Source organism: Loxodonta africana, chromosome 12 (assembly GCF_030014295.1).
Source record: "Loxodonta africana isolate mLoxAfr1 chromosome 12, mLoxAfr1.hap2, whole genome shotgun sequence".
Lineage (NCBI taxonomy): Eukaryota > Metazoa > Chordata > Mammalia > Proboscidea > Elephantidae > Loxodonta > Loxodonta africana.
Genome location: NC_087353.1, coordinates 48,820,306 through 48,836,976, shown reverse-complemented (window position 1 = coordinate 48,836,976; position 16,671 = coordinate 48,820,306). Strand labels below are relative to the sequence as shown.

General features: G+C 36.8%; 1 protein-coding gene across 16 annotated transcripts in view; it reads left to right on the top strand.

Annotated features, from left to right (window-relative positions):
* Positions 1 to 16,671, top strand: part of DMXL2 (Dmx like 2) — a 228,420-nt gene that overhangs the window by 83,110 nt on the left and 128,639 nt on the right. For 15 of the 16 annotated variants that reach the window (XR_010323573.1, XM_064295218.1, XM_064295214.1 and 12 more), the window contains 4 exons: positions 6,664 to 6,842; positions 8,947 to 9,130; positions 11,391 to 11,565; positions 15,867 to 16,106. Coding sequence is in view for 15 of the 16 variants with exons in the window: in XM_064295218.1 (XP_064151288.1) it covers positions 6,664 to 6,842; positions 8,947 to 9,130; positions 11,391 to 11,565; positions 15,867 to 16,106 (778 nt within the window). In the remaining variant the exon portion in view is untranslated. The remainder of the gene's footprint in view (positions 1 to 6,663; positions 6,843 to 8,946; positions 9,131 to 11,390; positions 11,566 to 15,866; positions 16,107 to 16,671) is intronic. The other variant, XM_064295220.1, reaches the window with a different exon arrangement.

The window sequence follows — 16,671 nt, the reverse complement described above, 5'->3', positions numbered from 1 at the left end:
AAGCCAAAAGAAAATAAATAACAAAGCTAAAATAAATAAGTAAATTGGAAAAAAATACTTTAAATAAACTTCTGAAAATTTCAGTAACCCAGTACAGTCATCTTAAAAAATAAATAAATAAATAAATTTGTTCCCTATATGAAACATGGGAAAACAACTGAGCTAAGTTTGAAGAAAGCAGTTTGCGAATGGGTATGTTTGTACATAAAATATAAACTGAAACTGTTTTAGAATATTAGGATTTTGGTAATCTTAGCATAGAAGGAAGCTGAGGTCTTTAGGGGTAAAGTCTACTGCCACTACCCAGGTTAGCATCTTCATGGTTCTGGACCCTTGCAGCAGTATCTTAGCTGGGCTCGCTGCAGCCATTCTCTAGTCCACTCTTGTCACAGTGGCCAGAGGTGCCTGAACATACCATTCTCTTGCTTATGGTGCAAGGACTCCTGTTACTCATAGGATGAAGACCACAATCCTGAACATGGGCCCTGGCATACCTCTCCACCGTCATTCCCACCTTAACCCCTACCACATTCATGGCCTTTCAGGGCCTTGAATATACCAGGCTCTCTAGTACTTTCAGGCCTTTTTACATGCTAGTCTCTTTGTCTATGGAATGTTCATCCTTCCCCGTTGTTTGCCTAGTCATCGTCTATGTATCTTATAACTCTTAGTTTAAATATTAACATCCTCAGGGAAATTTCTCATTTCCCATACAAGGTCAAGCTCTCATAGTACCCTATGCCTTAGTTCTCATTTATAGCGCCTACACAATTGTAATTAAAACAGTAATTCATATCCTTATTTAATTTTGTCTTCCCTTCTAGAATAAAAGCTCTGTGCAGTCAGGAAATACATATTATTGTCCCTGTCTCCGTCCCTTCCTGAGCTATATCCCCAGCACTTCACACGGTGACTCCATTCGATAATGGTTGTACAGGAAGTTAATAGCATGTCATTGTACATTTGCATCTTGCAGACTGATTTTGTTTTTAAGTCTGAAATTGTCTGAAAGCCATTTTGGCTCTTTAATAAATCTCTCTGGAAATGACCAAATGTAGTATAATTGAGTCTTTTGAAATATACTGGCAGACATGTAATTTGATTGGATTAAGACTAAATACATTGATACATATTACAGAATGTCCATCCCTCTCTTAAAAACAAATGGACTGTTAAAATACTGACAGTAAGTATTGTTTTATTTTCTAGGTTCTTCTGTTTCTGTAGTTGACTCCATTTCCTCATATTCATCATGTTTCCACATATCTCCCTTTGTTTGCCTCAGCTGTGTGTCACAACTGCCTAATTTGGGGACTGTTTTGGGGTGTACGGTCTTTTGACAAAGGAGCCCTGGTGATGCAGTGGTTAAACACTTGACTGCTAACCGAAAGGTTGGCAGTTCGAACCCCCCAGCCACTTCACAGGAGAAAGATGTGGCAGTCTGCTTCTGTGAAGATTTGCAGCCTTGGAAACCCTATGGAGCGATTCTCCCCTGTCCTATAGGGTCACTATGAGTTGGAATTAACTTGATAGCAGTGTGTTTAGCTTTGGGTCTTTTGACATGGTCACTTAGGTACTTTAAAAACTATTTATGACCCAAGTAAGATGATCGGTTTTCGTTGTCAGAACATCTGAATATTTGAACTCTCAGCCATAGTGAACCTGAAAGATGCCTTTGTGCATCAAACAAATAAATCGGCTAAAAGCAGTTCCTCTTAAATGGGTCAAAGGATTTTAAACTCCTCAAAGGCAGTTTCCTTCTGTTCGTATACCCCGTAATACCTAATATTTTTTTACTTGAATTTTTAATTTTGTATAGCCTTAGCAGTTATATATATAATGCATATTATATATACATATTTTTATATACATAATAGTACTTTTAAAAATTATTTTATTTGCCATATCCATTCTTCTAAGAGCTAAGTGTTTCATAATTCTTATGGAAAAGAGTGCTTTACCAGTAAGGATTCTTTGGGAGTTAACAAATGTCTTGGATTTAAGCTCATTTCCTCACATTTGTGAGAAGCTATATGTAATTAATATCTATCTTCTTGATAAAATGAGCAGAAACTGACTTTGGAATGTTGGGCAGACTGTTTTGCACGATCTGTTCTGTTTCTGTTAATAAAGCCAGGTTTTTTCTGACTTGATAGGGCAGATGGTGGCTGTGTGACCTACCTCTAGAAGGCACTTTCTGCCACCTTTGTTACGTGTGACAGGGTTTCAGTTCAGGAGCTGTAGGACTTGGATCCCGTTGTCTTCAGAATTTCTAATATTACAGCTCATTGAACACTTCTGCTGGTAGGATCTACTTTTTATAAGTGTGATAAATTGAATTTTTCTTGGGCTTAAGAGTATAACTTTTTATCTTAACTTAATACCAAACCTTCCTTTTAAAGATAGCCTTTTCTTTTTTCTCCACTAGTCATGTCCAATTAAATCTTCAGCTCAAGAATTGGTTTTCTCAGTTTGCTTGCCTGGTGTTTACTTACATTCTATTTGCTTATGTTCATGAAGTTTATATCTGAACACATTTTATAACAATTGATTCCTTTGTAAAGTTTACAAGTGGTTTAAAATATTGTTTTCTTCAAAAAAACAATTTTCTTTAATAGAAGAATTACCTATTTGAGTGAAAAACAGGGCTTTACAGGGGCTAGGGTGAAAAGATTGCTTGAGAAGGGTGATGATGGCAGGAAGGGAAGGAGGACAGGGCTACAGAGCGTTCCCAGAGCCTTTCCTGTTCTGAGAGTGCGTCTCTGTTTCTGGATTTAATGCATTGATTTACCAGCCATCCCCCCTCATGGAAATATCTTTACTTTTATTTAAACATAATGTGTACTTATAATAAAAACATGCAGAGAAGATGAAAGTCCCTTGCCAAACAGCCCTACCCTCAATTTTAAAAGGCCAATAATATTTTCTATTTAGTATATATCCTTTCAGACTTTTTGACACCTTTGTAAACCACTCATGCACATACACACGTGTTTGAATGGGATCATATTCTTTAACTTGATTTCTTCACTTAATGTATCATGGATAGATTGCCATGTCAATACATATATATCTGTATTCCTTTCAAAGGTACATAATTTTCTATTACATGAATCAGTGTACTGAAATTTACTTAACCAGGCAACTATTAATAGACATTAAATGGTCTAATTTTTCTTACCATTTGTATTAAAAAAATAAGCATCTTTGTACTCTTAAGTCTTGTCCTGTCTTTTCATTTCTTAAATTAACTTTATTGAGGTATAATTTACATAAAATAAAATGCACGTTTTAAATGTACAATTTGATGAGTTTTGACAAATGTATAAACTCGTGTAATCACCAAGTTATCAAGTCATAAGACACTTTTACCACCTCAGAAGGTTCTCGTTGAACCATTCCCAATTAATTCTCATCCCCATCCCTGGTCTCAGCTAATTACTGTCACTGATTTCTGTCACTGTTGATTAGATTTGTCTTTCCTAGAGTTTCCTATAAATGAAATTGCATAGTATATACTGTTTTGTGTCTGGCTTCTGGGACATAGCATAATGTTTCTGAGAGTCATCCATGTTGATTTATGTATCAGTAGTTTTTTTGTTGCTCAGTGGTATCTAAATCGTTGAATTTATTGGCACAAAATTATTTATAACGTTCTCTCATCATTCTTTTAATATGTATAAGGTCTGTAGTGATGTCCCCTCTTTCATTTTTGATATTGGTAATTTGTGATTTCTATTTCTAGATCGTTCTAGCTGGAGGATTATTATTAGTCTTTAAAAATAGCTTTTGAGTTTATTGATTTCTCTATATTGTTTCTATTTTATTTCATTTTTTTCAGTGTTCCTTACATCTATTTACTTTGGGTTTACTTTGCACTTCTTTTACTAGCTGCTTAAGGTCAGCAGTTCAAATCCACCACCCGCTACTTGGAAACCCTATGGGCAGTTCTTACTGTCTCCTATAGTGTTACTGTGGGCCAGAATTGACTTGACAGCAACGTTTTTTTTTTTTTTTAAGGTAGAGCTTAAATCACTGAATTTTGTTTTCTTTTCTAATATAAGCAGTTAAATCTATAATTTCCTTCTAAGCACTGCTATAGCAGCATCCCCCAAATTTTGATATGTTGAGCTTTCATTTTCATTCAGTTAAAAATATTAAAAAATTTCTTTTGCAATTTAAATGTGTGTGTAGTTTCCAGATATTTGGAGACTTTCTAGATGTCTTTCTGTTAAAAACCCAAATTTTTCCATTAATGACTTCTAATTTAATTCTATTGTGGCTTTAGATTTTTTAGGTACTTTTGGGGAAATAAAATCAAGAACAAAATCTGCTCCCAACCCAGAAAACCTCTCCATAAATATAGAAGAGAAAGAAAAATCTTATTATTGAATAGGCTTTAAACCAGAATGTGACACATGACGGGCAGTCCACTAAAGAGACTGCAAAGACAGAGAAATCATACTTTTTGTAGAGCTGAGTGGCTACAACTCCTTACATTCATGTTTTCAAGATAAAATTGTGATTCTAGTGTCTTTATGTAAATTTATATAGGTAGATTTGCATTTGGGAGCCTGAGCCACCTAACATTTTGCTAATCTCCTCTCCAGAAAATGGAGGGTAGGGGAAGATTACCTGAAGTTACACTTTAAAGAGGTGATTGCCAGGTTTTTGAGGTAACACTTTAGATTTGCATACTTTCAAAGAGATAGAGAAAGGTTTTACAATTACAGGTTATCTACTGGGTACTGGGTAAAGTGAATTCTGAAAGATCAGGGAAGGAGGGGAGCCTCTTGTTTTATTTTGAACATGGAGAATTAAAACCTCTTGTTTTCAATTTGCATTAATTTGTAGTAACAGGTTAAAGAGTCACCACTTAAATTGAGGGGGAAGGTTGGTGGGAATGGGAGAAGGGGCTAGAGTGCCACCTTGTGGAGGTTCTCTGCCTTTTCCTTTGTGACTCCTGAAGGGCTGGCTCTGAGGTACCTCTAGGGTTTTTATGGTGCTCAGTCTGAAAACCACTACCATATGTTATGCGATAAGTTTGGTTAGGTGAAAATGATGCCAAGATGAATAAGGTACTTGAAGGAAAGCAAATAATACGTTGTTAAGTGGTTGTCTTAGAGTAAGCACTTAAAAAGATTTACTGTATAATTATCCAAAAAAAGTGGGACATTAATGCAGACATATGTTTCATTATGCATTATAGATTGAGAATGAGTACTAGGATGGGAAAATAAACAACAACAACAAGTGTTTGTCTAGTCCAGATGAAAATATTTGGACCTATACACATTTTTCAGGGATACATAATTTCAGTGTTTGTTAGAAATTGAGGCTTTTGCATAAGTGATAACATTTCATTATTTTCCTTAACACACTTTCACTGTTAAGTATAAGCACTATAAAGTAGATACTTTCTGTTAAATAAGGTATAGTTATGTAGGCCTTTAATAAAATTGTTGGAACTAAGTAAAATGATAAAGTTAGTTCCTATTGTTATGACTGTAAATATTTTAAGTGGTCATAGAGGTGGTGCCTGACTTTCTAATCACTTAGATCAGGGGTCAGGAAAATTTGGTCCTTGTGCTAAGAATGGTTTTTACATTTTTAAAGGGTTATAAGAAAAAAAAAAAGAGGAATATGTGTCAGATACCTGTGTTGCACATAAAGCCTAATAAATTTGCTGACTCCTCATTTAGAGCTAGAAGCACTTTATATTTAAAAAGATTTCCACCCATGTAGCCCTCTTTAGGAAAGGATGATAGCGATGACTTGATAATATGGCACCTTTCTTATCCTTATCACTGGCAACAAGAGGCTGGCATCTGGTTTCAAAGTCTTTTCTCAACAGTGACGTGTGTGTGTGTCTGTGTGTCTGTGTGTGTATTTATATTTTAATTTTTATTGTGCTTTAAGTGAAAGTTTACAAATCAAGTCAGTCTCTCACACAAAAACTTATATACGCCTTGCTACATACTCCCAGTTGCTTTCCCCCTAATGAGACAGTCTGCTCCCTCCCTCCCCTCTCTCTTTTCATGTCCATTTCGCCAGCTTCTAACCCCTACTACCCTCTCATCTCCCCTCCAGACAGGAGATGCCAGTGTAGTCTCAAGTGTCCACCTGGTCCAAGAAGCTCACTCCTCACCAGCATCCCTTTCCATCCCATTGTCCAGTCCAATCCATGGGCCGACAGAACACTGGGGTCCCTCTAGTCTCAGACCGTTAAGTCTGGTCTTTTTATGAGAATTTGGGGTCTGTATTCCCACTGCTCTCCTGCTCTCTCAGAGTTTCTCTGTTGTGTTCCCTATCAGGGCAATCATCAGTTGTAGCTGGATAATCTCTAATTTTTCTGATCTCAGGCTGATGTAGTCTCTGGTTCATGTGGCCTTTTCTGCCATGTATATTTTAATGGAGGACTTTGGCGTCAGTCTCCATTACCTGTTACATAGAGAAGATTGATAATGAACAAACTGTGGATTTACTTCTCAAAAATTGTATTCTTTAAAGTAATAAACATCATTTTCCATTTGGTTTTATGCTAGATATACATCACATATTAGTTTTTATATATATTTTAATTTTTAAAACTTCTTCAAGGCATTTACATTTTGAATTGTGAATGTATAAATTAATTCTATATTGACTTATGTGTTTTTGCAGGATGATTGTCTTTTGAAAGTATGGTATTCTATGACTGGTTGGAAGTCTTCAATTATACCTCAGGATCATCATGAAGTAAAAAGGAGGCAGGCGTGTACTCAATTTTCCTTTGTTTATTTGGCACATCCCCGAGCTGTAACAGGTTTTTCATGGCGTAAAACTAGCAAGTATATGCCCAGGTTAGCCAAATGTATCATATAACTTCAATTTGTATGCTTACATGTTTATAAAAATAATGAAAATAAAGGTCCTTTTACTGTATTGACATCGTAGCAATACAGTAAATTGACAGTGTAGGCTCTGGAATAAAAAAATTTGCCTAAACTTAAATCCTGTTATTGTCAATAGCAGTATGAGATTTTGACTAAATAACTTAAACTCTCTATGTGTCAGTTTTTCTTTCTGTAGAATAAGGGTAGTAATAATACCTACCTCAGAGAGTTGTTGTGAGGGTAAAATGTATTCGTGAGTGTGTTACATACAGTATCTGCTCAAGAAATGTTAGCTGGTGTTTGTTATTGTTAGTAATAGTGGTAGTTGAAGCTTCTAGGAAAGAAATGTTTGGAAGTAATAGGAAAGCACACATTGAGGGAAAATAAAGCATAGTGATAAACTGTCAATAATATACATGGCGGTAAAGCATATCATAAGGAGTCCTGGTGGTGCAGTGGTTAAAGCACTTAGCTGCTAACTGAAGGGTCAGTGGTTTGAACCCACCAGCCACTCCAAGGGAGAAAGATGTGGCTGTCTGCTTCCGTAAAAATTATAGCCCAGGAAATCCTGTGGGAGAGTTCTACTCCATCCTATAGGGTTGCTATTAGTCAGATGTGAGGGCGATGTATAAAGAATATCGTGTATAGCAAATAAAGTGGCCAGGTATGCTTTTCTTAAAGGTATGCTATCAACAGAACCTTCTCAAAAGATTATTATAAGTTTTTCCTCACGGCATCTCTTAAAGGCATTTAGAAGATTAAATAAAATACAAATAGCTCATACAAATGATCCCTGTATTATATATAATATAATATAGCTGTAAAGAAGTTGTTGGGAAGGAGATTGTTTAGAGATCTGTGTTTATTCCTAAGGGCTATCTTATTTACTGAGTGTGTCTAGGAACTCTTTATACCTTGTTGCAAGTACTGCACACATTATAGAGGCACTCAGTAAATGAGAACATGGGAAGTTTGAACATTTGTGGAATCTAAATAAAAGTTTATTTGCTTAAGTTATTTGCATCTATTGAAAACATTTGCAGGATACTTTTGGCGGAGTCAGATTCAGTGTGAGCATTTTTTAGATGGGAGAATGCTTTTTGTTTTGGTTCTTTTATAATAAGCAGTTAAATCACTTCAACTGCTTGATGCTGTGACATTTTTCCTTATTTTAACTTAATGGCAATTGATTTATAGTTTGGAATAATATTCTCCTTACAGTTTTATTGGAAACCCTGGTGGCGTAGTGGTTAAGTGCTATGGCTGCTAACCCAAAGGGTCAGCAGTTTGAATCTGCCAGGTGCTCCTTGGAAACTCTATGGGGCAGTTCTACTCTGTCTGTAGGGTCGCTATGTGTTGGAATCGACTTGACGGCACTGGGTTACAGTTTTATTATGAAAACACTCATTTTAAAAACCTATTTGTAACTGTTTAGATTATAAGAAGGATGACAGGAAATGATGCAACTGCTGCCTTAAGCCAGATGATGTAATTCTTAAGGATCCTTCATTATGGTTGTTCTGTAATTTACAGTGATTAAATTTTCTTTTACTGTTTCTTTTGCCTAGATGATATTGATATTCCTACAGAACCTAATTTTCAAACAGCACATGTGTATAGCATGAATTTCTATTTCTTTGTCAAGACCATTGCTAGTTTTGTATGATGTCACAGCGATACACATTATCACAGGCTCTTTGACTGACCACATTTTCCTTGTGCAGTATGATTTCCAAAGCAATTGGAAGCATACTACATTGTTTTTTAGGTTAGCTGTTTAAGATATGGTTTTAATGAAGTATGGTGAGTGTCGCAGATGGTTAGGGCTTCTGTTTTATGGTAACTGACTGACTGCAGCCCTATATCACCTTAAAAGTGTGAGCAGTGTGGAAAATCAGTGTGAAATAATCAATGGAAATCTTTTACCATTCTGGGGCAAATAACTACACATAGGCCATGCTGCTAATTTTGCACAAGTATCATCTTTATACATGAAGAACCAAATATTACTAGCCTATAAAAATTCATGGTATTGATATTTATAGTTATCTTTATTTCTCCTTGTCTTTAGGGGCTCTGTCTGTAACGTGCTGTTAACTTCATGCCATGATGGTGTCTGCCGACTCTGGGCAGAAACCTTATTACCAGAAGACTGTCTTTTGGGTGAGCAGATTTGTGAGACGACCACTTCCAGCATTGCCAGCAATCTTTCTCATGCTGGGATACACAAAGACAGAATACAACATGCTCTCGAGGTACTATATTATTTAGGATGGTAAATGAGTTTTGAAAATATGTGAGTCTCGGTGGAAACTCATAAGCAAAGATGCAGGTGGTACACGTGGTCATGTATTGATGAAATTAATAGCAATGAATTTCCCTTTATTTTAGGCTTGTAAGACTATCATTTTATGCCCGTGAGAGGCCAAAACTGGTGGTAACTATCTCAGACTTGTAGTCTGGGTAAATAATGTAATTTTAATTCTCATTTTACATGTCAAATAAAAAAATTTATAATGATCAAGAGCTGCGGCTGCTAACCAAAAGGTCAGCAGTTCGAACCCACCAGGTGCTCCTTGGAAACTCCATGGGGCAATTCTACTCCATCCTATAGGGTCACCATGAGTCTCTATGGCAATGGGTTTGTTTTTTGTTTGTTTAAGCACTTTTGAGTAATAAAGCATGTAAAAGTCCTTAAAATCAGTTGTAATAAAAAAAATTCACTTGTTTGAGGATTAAGTTTTACTTTTATTGTTCTGATTAAAAATGACTATATTAATCCTTACAAATAAGGATGTTGTTTATTGAGATATTAGACACAGACAACTCATGTGATTGCTTTACACTTTCCATGGTGTGATATTACGAAAGCGAATTTTTTTTTCCAGTTTTACTATATAGTATACATGAATAACAGTGCTTTCTAAAAAATTAGATTATTTATAGATAGTATACTATTGTGTTTAATTACAGTTAGGGAATAAAATGAGTATAGACATTTTTTAAAAATTACAAGAAATTTATTATAGTGAGTTTAGATTACTAATTTTCTTAAATTTTTTTTAGGACTATTTTTATTATACAAGGAATATATGCTTATTCTAAAATTAGATTAGGAAATAGAAAAAGCGTTATAATCCATCTATTCTAGTCATGTATGTATGTATGTTTTTCTTTTTTACAAAAATGATATACTATACAGTATTATTTTATAACTTTTTATAATATGTTATAAACATCTCTCTACTAAATATTCTTTTACATTGTAGATTTATATTAACAGTTTAATGGTTGCATAGCCAAAGCTGCTTTGCTGTCTTCACCAAGCAGAAACATTTCATGAGTATGATAGGCTAAGGATGGCCTTCAGAGTTCTGTATAAAGTAGGCCTGCTTGATACTGTCTGTTATTGGGCACTATTTATACACTTTTTCAACATTCAAACCATAAATAAAATGAGAAACAGTAGGAACAGTTATAGTTTGTTTTGTTATTGTTTGAAATATAGTGGGAGTTTGGTTGAGAAGTCCATCTTTAATATCCTTCTTAACTCTATCATCAAAGAAATGAGCTACTCTTACAACAAGGAGCCAGAGGCAGGGGACACATCAAAGAACTGGTACTGTTTTCCATATGTAAAGAGATAAGGCTGTGGAAAATGAAAGGAAGGACCAGAGGTTGTGCTATTTTAATGGAGAAAGAACTGATCGGACTTGGTGGTGAATTGAATCTCTCATAGAGTTAGCACAATCCATGCACTATCTTATACTTTATTTGAATGTGGAGGACAAAGGAAAAGAATAGGAAATTATTATAAAGTGTGGGGCTAAGGGTAGCTTAGGTTATAGAACAGGAAATACCGTGAGGTGGGTTATGATGTGGAGAAAGAATCATGCCAAGAGTGACATGGTCCAGTGTCCAGAATAGGCCTGATGATTAGGTATGCTAGCGAAGAACTTTTATCAGAGATGTATCTCAATTTAAACAAATCCTGTAGGTCAATACTTTAATGAGTTCTTTCCTGTCTACTCTTATCTAAGTAGGTTCCCCTTATTATTCTGTATTTTTATACCCTGTTTTCTTCTTTATAACAGAGATCATATCTTTGACTGTTTAGCTGTTTAGTTCCAAATGAGAATTTTGGGAGGAATATTCTTCCTGGTAGGGTTTTTTCCCCTTAACTTTTATGACCAGTAAATTGCATCTCAGTACTGGGGGATATTGAAAAAAACAAAACAAAAGAAAAACCAGACTTGGGACCTCCTAATCTTGACAGGGGTTTTTGGAGATAACATTAAGTATTTTTGAGCAACTATTTTTTGCTTTAAATTATATAATTTACAAGAACTATGGAGACTATATCCAGCATTGTTCTACTATATTTAAGAAAGTTTCTTTTCAAATGGTTAGGTTTTACAGAGAAGAAAATCTTGAAATCCTTAATAATCAAAAGTACTTTGGTCAAAATTTATTAGACCTCATAGAGTTGGATTCAGCAATTATGTCTTATTTTAGACAATACATCATTTGAAAAATTTAAGAAAAGGACAAAGAAGATCTTCTGTTCTTGTAACTCACACTGAACTAATGCCTGACCAGACGGGAACACATGAAGTTCAAAGACACATTTCCCACCATGCGAACGTGCTGTGCCATTTTCACATTGCTGCAAGCATCAACCCTGCCACAGGTAAAGGATAGTAAAATTTTATTTTGTATAAATAAATATATGGTTAACATCTTGTCACATATGCTTTCATTCTCAGCCCCTTTGTGGGTACCTTTGTTCCCTTCTCCCTTATTTTTTGGCCAAGCCATTTGAAGATTTTTGACAACATTACTCTTTTTTTATCTTAATATTTTATTGTGTTCCAGGTGAAAGTTTACACAGCAAATTAGGTTCCTGCTTAATGTTTATACACGTTGTTCTGTCCATTGGTAACAATTTTTACATTCTTATTACTTCCATACTATTTGTTCTGTTTCCATTGATCTAGCTTCCCTTCCCCTCTGTCATGGTTTGAATTGTGTGTTCCCAAAATATGTATCAACTTGGCTAGGCCATGATTCCCAGTATTGTGTGGTTGTCCTCCATTTTGTGATTTACCTGTGTGTTGTAAATCGTAATCTCTGCCTGTGCTTAAAAAGGATTAGGGTGGAATGTAACTCTCTTGCTCACATCGCATCTCTGAGCCTATGTAAAGGGAGTTTCCCTGGGGTGTGGCCTGTACCACCTTTTATCTTACAAGAGATAAAAGGAAAGGGAAATAAGCAGAGAGTTGGGGACCTTATACTACCAAGAAAGAAGCACGGGGAGCAGAGAGCATGCTTTGGACCCAGGTTTCCTGCATGAGCCGACAGAGAGAGAAAGCCTTCCCCTGGAACTTACTGCCTGAATTTGGACTTCTAGCCTACTAGTCTGTGAGAAAATAAATTTCTCTTTGTTAAAGCCATCCACTTGTGGTATTTCTGTTATAGCAGCACTAGATGACTAAGACATCCTCCATTTTGTGATCTGATATAATTATCCTCCATTTTGTGATGTGGTCTAAACCCTAACCTCTGCTTGTCATTAAAGCGGCAGGTATAGGTTATGTTAAAGGGGATTAGGTTATGTTTGTTAATAAGACAGGATTAGGGTGAGATGCATCACCCTCACTTAAATCACCACTCTTACTCAGGTCACAGCACTGATCCAGTTTAAGGGGAGGTTCCCTGGGGTGTGGTCTGCATCACCTTTTATCTTACAAGGGATAAAAGGAGAAACGAATAGAGAGGAGGGACCTCATTACCATCAAAAAAGAAGAGCCAGGAGTGGAACGTGTCCTTTGGACCCAGGATCCCTGAGCTGAGAACCTCCTAGACCCAGGGGAAGACTGATGCCAAGACACGTGGAGATCTCCAAAGAGTGCTGGGCCCACAGATGTTGAAAAGAGACAAGGACCTTCCCCAGGCTGACAGAGAAATGAAGGCTTCCCCTAGAGCTGGTGCCCTGAATTTGGACTTCTAGCCTCCTGAACTGTGAGAGAATAAATTGTTAAAGCCATCCACTTATGGTAGTTCTATTATAGCAGCACTAGATAACTACAACACAATTTGGTACCAGGGGTAGGATGTTGCTCTAACAGATACCTAAAATGTGGAAGTGATTGGAATTGGGTGGTGGGTAGAGGCTTAAAGGTGCCTAATAATAAAAGTCTAGATTGCTTGAAGAGATTGTTGGTGGAATTACAGATGTCAAAGGCAATTCTAGTGATGGCTCAGAAGGAAATGAGGTGAGCTGTAACACTGGAGATGGCACAGACAGTGAGAAGCAGCAGCAGAGAAGTGGTGGCAGCAGAACCAGGAGTCTGGTGTGAGATGGCATGGGAGCTGACCCACTGAGCGAGAGAGCTGAGTACCTTCAGGCAGGAGGCTTCCTGGCAGAGTGGGGTGCCTCTGGGTACTTGTCGACGGAGCTAGGATTGCCGAACCATGGAGCGAGAGAGCTGAGTGCCTGTAGACAGGAGAGTTACTGGAGTGGGGTTCCTCCAGGCACTTATCGGTAGAGCTAAAGGGCCTTGTAACACTTGTCCAAGCAAGGCAGAGGCCGGGCTGGGCAGGCCCAAGAGGGCCAAGGGACCGAGGTGCCAAGGAACCAGAAAGCAGAAGCTGAAGAACAAGAAGAGCGGGAAGCAGACCTTCCTCAGTCTGGAAGGGTAGGACCACAATTTCTGAAGTCTCAAAGGGTGGAGCCATGGCCTCTGGGGTTTCAAAGGGTCAGGACATGGCCTCCTACATTTCAGAGTCAGATCTTCACCAGCTCAGTCCTGGAGTGGTGCTGCCGTTCATGAGTGGAGGGTTATGGGGCCAGATCCACTGCCCAAAGTTGAGGGGGTGGGGCTGCCATGCCCAAGGGGCAGAAGAATGGGGACTCCTGGGGCAAAGGGTGTGGGGTTGCCACTCAGATGGACTAGGAGTATGGGGCTGCCCAAAGCTGAGGGAGCAGAGTTGCCATTTCAGTGGGCCTGGAAGACAAAACAGAAGCCCAGGGCTGGGAGTCCTCCACCTAGAATCTAGAGGGGGCAGCCAACTCCCAGAATGGAGGGCAGGGCCACTGCCTAGATGGTCTCAGAGAAGAGAGGATTATTTCCAAGCCTCGAGAGCTAAAGTAAATTGTTCTGCTGGGTTTTTGACATGCTTTGTGCCCGTTGTTCCTTCTTTCCCTCCAGTTTCTCCCATTAGTAATGGAAATGTCTACCTTGTGCCATTGTACTTTGGAAGCAGATAACTTGTGTTATAGATTACAGAGATGAAGAACAATTTTGTCCTGGGATGGAATTTGCACTTGGAGTTGATTCAAGACTTTTGGGGTGATATGAAGGGGTGAATGTGTTTTATATGTGGCAAGGACATGAATTTTTGGGTGCCAAAGGGTGGAAGGTTATGGGTTGAATTGCATCCCCCAAAAATGTGTCTCTGGGATTCCTCCTGTCTTAGTGAGTCCAGTAAGTCTGGATTTTTTGAGAATTTTAAGTTCCATTCCACATTTTTTCCCCTTTCTATCAGGATCTGTGTATTGTGATCCTGATCACAATGTGTAGTAGTGGTAGCCAGGAAGCATCTAGTTCTTCTGGTCTCAGGTTAGTTGATGACAGTACTCTTAACCCCTAAATATTTCAGAATATAAGATAAAGAAGATTTGCCTAACTAGCCACAACCATTATCACATGCAAGGAACTTAGCATTGATGCAATAATATCGTCTAATATATAGTTCATATTCAAATATAGATTTTTCTTAATGGATCCAGGATCCAGTCAAAGATCAAACTTCACATTTGATTATCATTTCTCTTTAGTCTCCTCACATCTAGAACAGTCCCTCTGTCTTTTTTTGTTTCTCAGTTGTGTTTTAGACTGTCTTGAAGTCTAAATGTTCATGATTAGATTGAGATTGAATATCTTTAGCAAGAATACTATATAGGCAGTGTAGTGTTTTATAAGATTGTTAATTTACAAATCCAATTTTAGAGAATTTGTTTTATTTTTAACAAAAAGCCAGGACTATCATTCAGGAATTGGATAGAAGGAAAATTTAGAGCTTGATCTAGCTTCACTATATATTAAATAGAAAACTGCTAGAATGCCTTGTGTATTTTATCTCACTTCTTTTTTTGCAGCAGACACTGTTTTGTTATTCTTTCTGTTGAATTAATTATTTGTAATATGGATTGGGATTAGGAGATTAATTTATTGAATTATTTTTTATGAACTAATTACATTATTAATTTCAGTTACCCCAAATGGAGAAATTCTGCTATATTTACAAGTTTGCCAGCCTGCCTGCCTTCTTGGCATTGTTTTCCCTATACTTTTTAATTAGGGACATTTCAAACATTCAAAAAAGTTGGAAGAATAATACAGTAAACACTCTTACCTGCTCCACTTTGATTCAACTGTTGTTAACATTTTGCCACAGTTACTTTACTCTCTCTCTCTATAAACAACTTACTTTTCAAAGTAAGTTGCAGGTATCATGACACTTCACTGTTACATACTTTAAGAAGTGTCTTCCATGAATAAGGAAATTCTGAGTTATGAGAATGATAATCACAGTATCATTCTCAAAACTGTAAAGTAGAAGTAATTCTATAGTATCTAATATCTAGTCCATATTTAATTTTCTACAGTTATCTCAAAAATTTTTTTTATAGCTGTTTTTCCACTTTATCTTTCTGCCGCCTCCCCCAATAGGATTCAATAAAGATCTGTGCATTGCATTTGGTGTATTTGGTTTTAAAATGAGTAATTTCATGTAAGTCTTATACCACTAATTCTTAATATTTACATTTACCATTAAATTTAATAAAGGTTTTTAATAACTTCTGCTAGAATTATATTGACTTATTTAGTACTTTATGTAAATGTAGAATTAGTCATTACAAGCATTTAAAGTATTTTTAAAGAAATTAAACATTTCTGTTGAAATTTTATATTTTTATTTCCACAGATATTCCAAATATCTTGGCTGGCACTACATTTGATGTTGATGATGGAAACGGGGGCTTTGTAGTTCATTGGCTAAACAACAAAGAATTTCATTTTACATCATCTACTGAAATATTTATGCAGCAATTACGAAAACTCTCTGAAAAGCAGGCAGATCATGAAAGTGATGATGTCAACCGAGAGGATGAGGAACATTTACTGGAAGAAAAAGAGAGGGGTTTACATATGAAACTAGACCATGGTTAGTATCCCATGCTTAGAGTTTTCTTTATTTAATGTTAACAATTTTTTGTGGTACCATTTTAGGTTGGACTCCTTTCCTCCTGCTCTCCTGCCATTTCACTCTTCCATTCATTCCACAAATATTTACTGATAATCTACCATGGACCCAAGGACTTTGCTAGGTCCTGAAAACATCATCTAAATCTATGTGTTTTCTTGTAACATACTGTTTTCCTATAAAGTTTTACTTTGGAAGTCATAAGCTTTCTTGAGGAGCAGTACAAATTAGTTTCTCACTCAAAAATGTATACACAAATTGTTTTGTGACATTGGTTGCAATCCCCACAATGAATTAGCACTCTCCTCCTTTCTACCCTGGATTCCCCATGTCAATTTGTCCAGTTTTCTTGTCCCTTCTCATCTTGCGTTTGGGCAGGAGTTTCCCATTTTGTCTTGTGTACTTGATTGCGCTAAGAAGCACGTCCTCATTTGTGTTATTGTTTGGTTTACAAGCCTGTTTAATCTTTCGCTGAAAGGTGGACTTCAGGAGTGGCTTCATTTTTGAGTTAGCAGCATGTCTATGT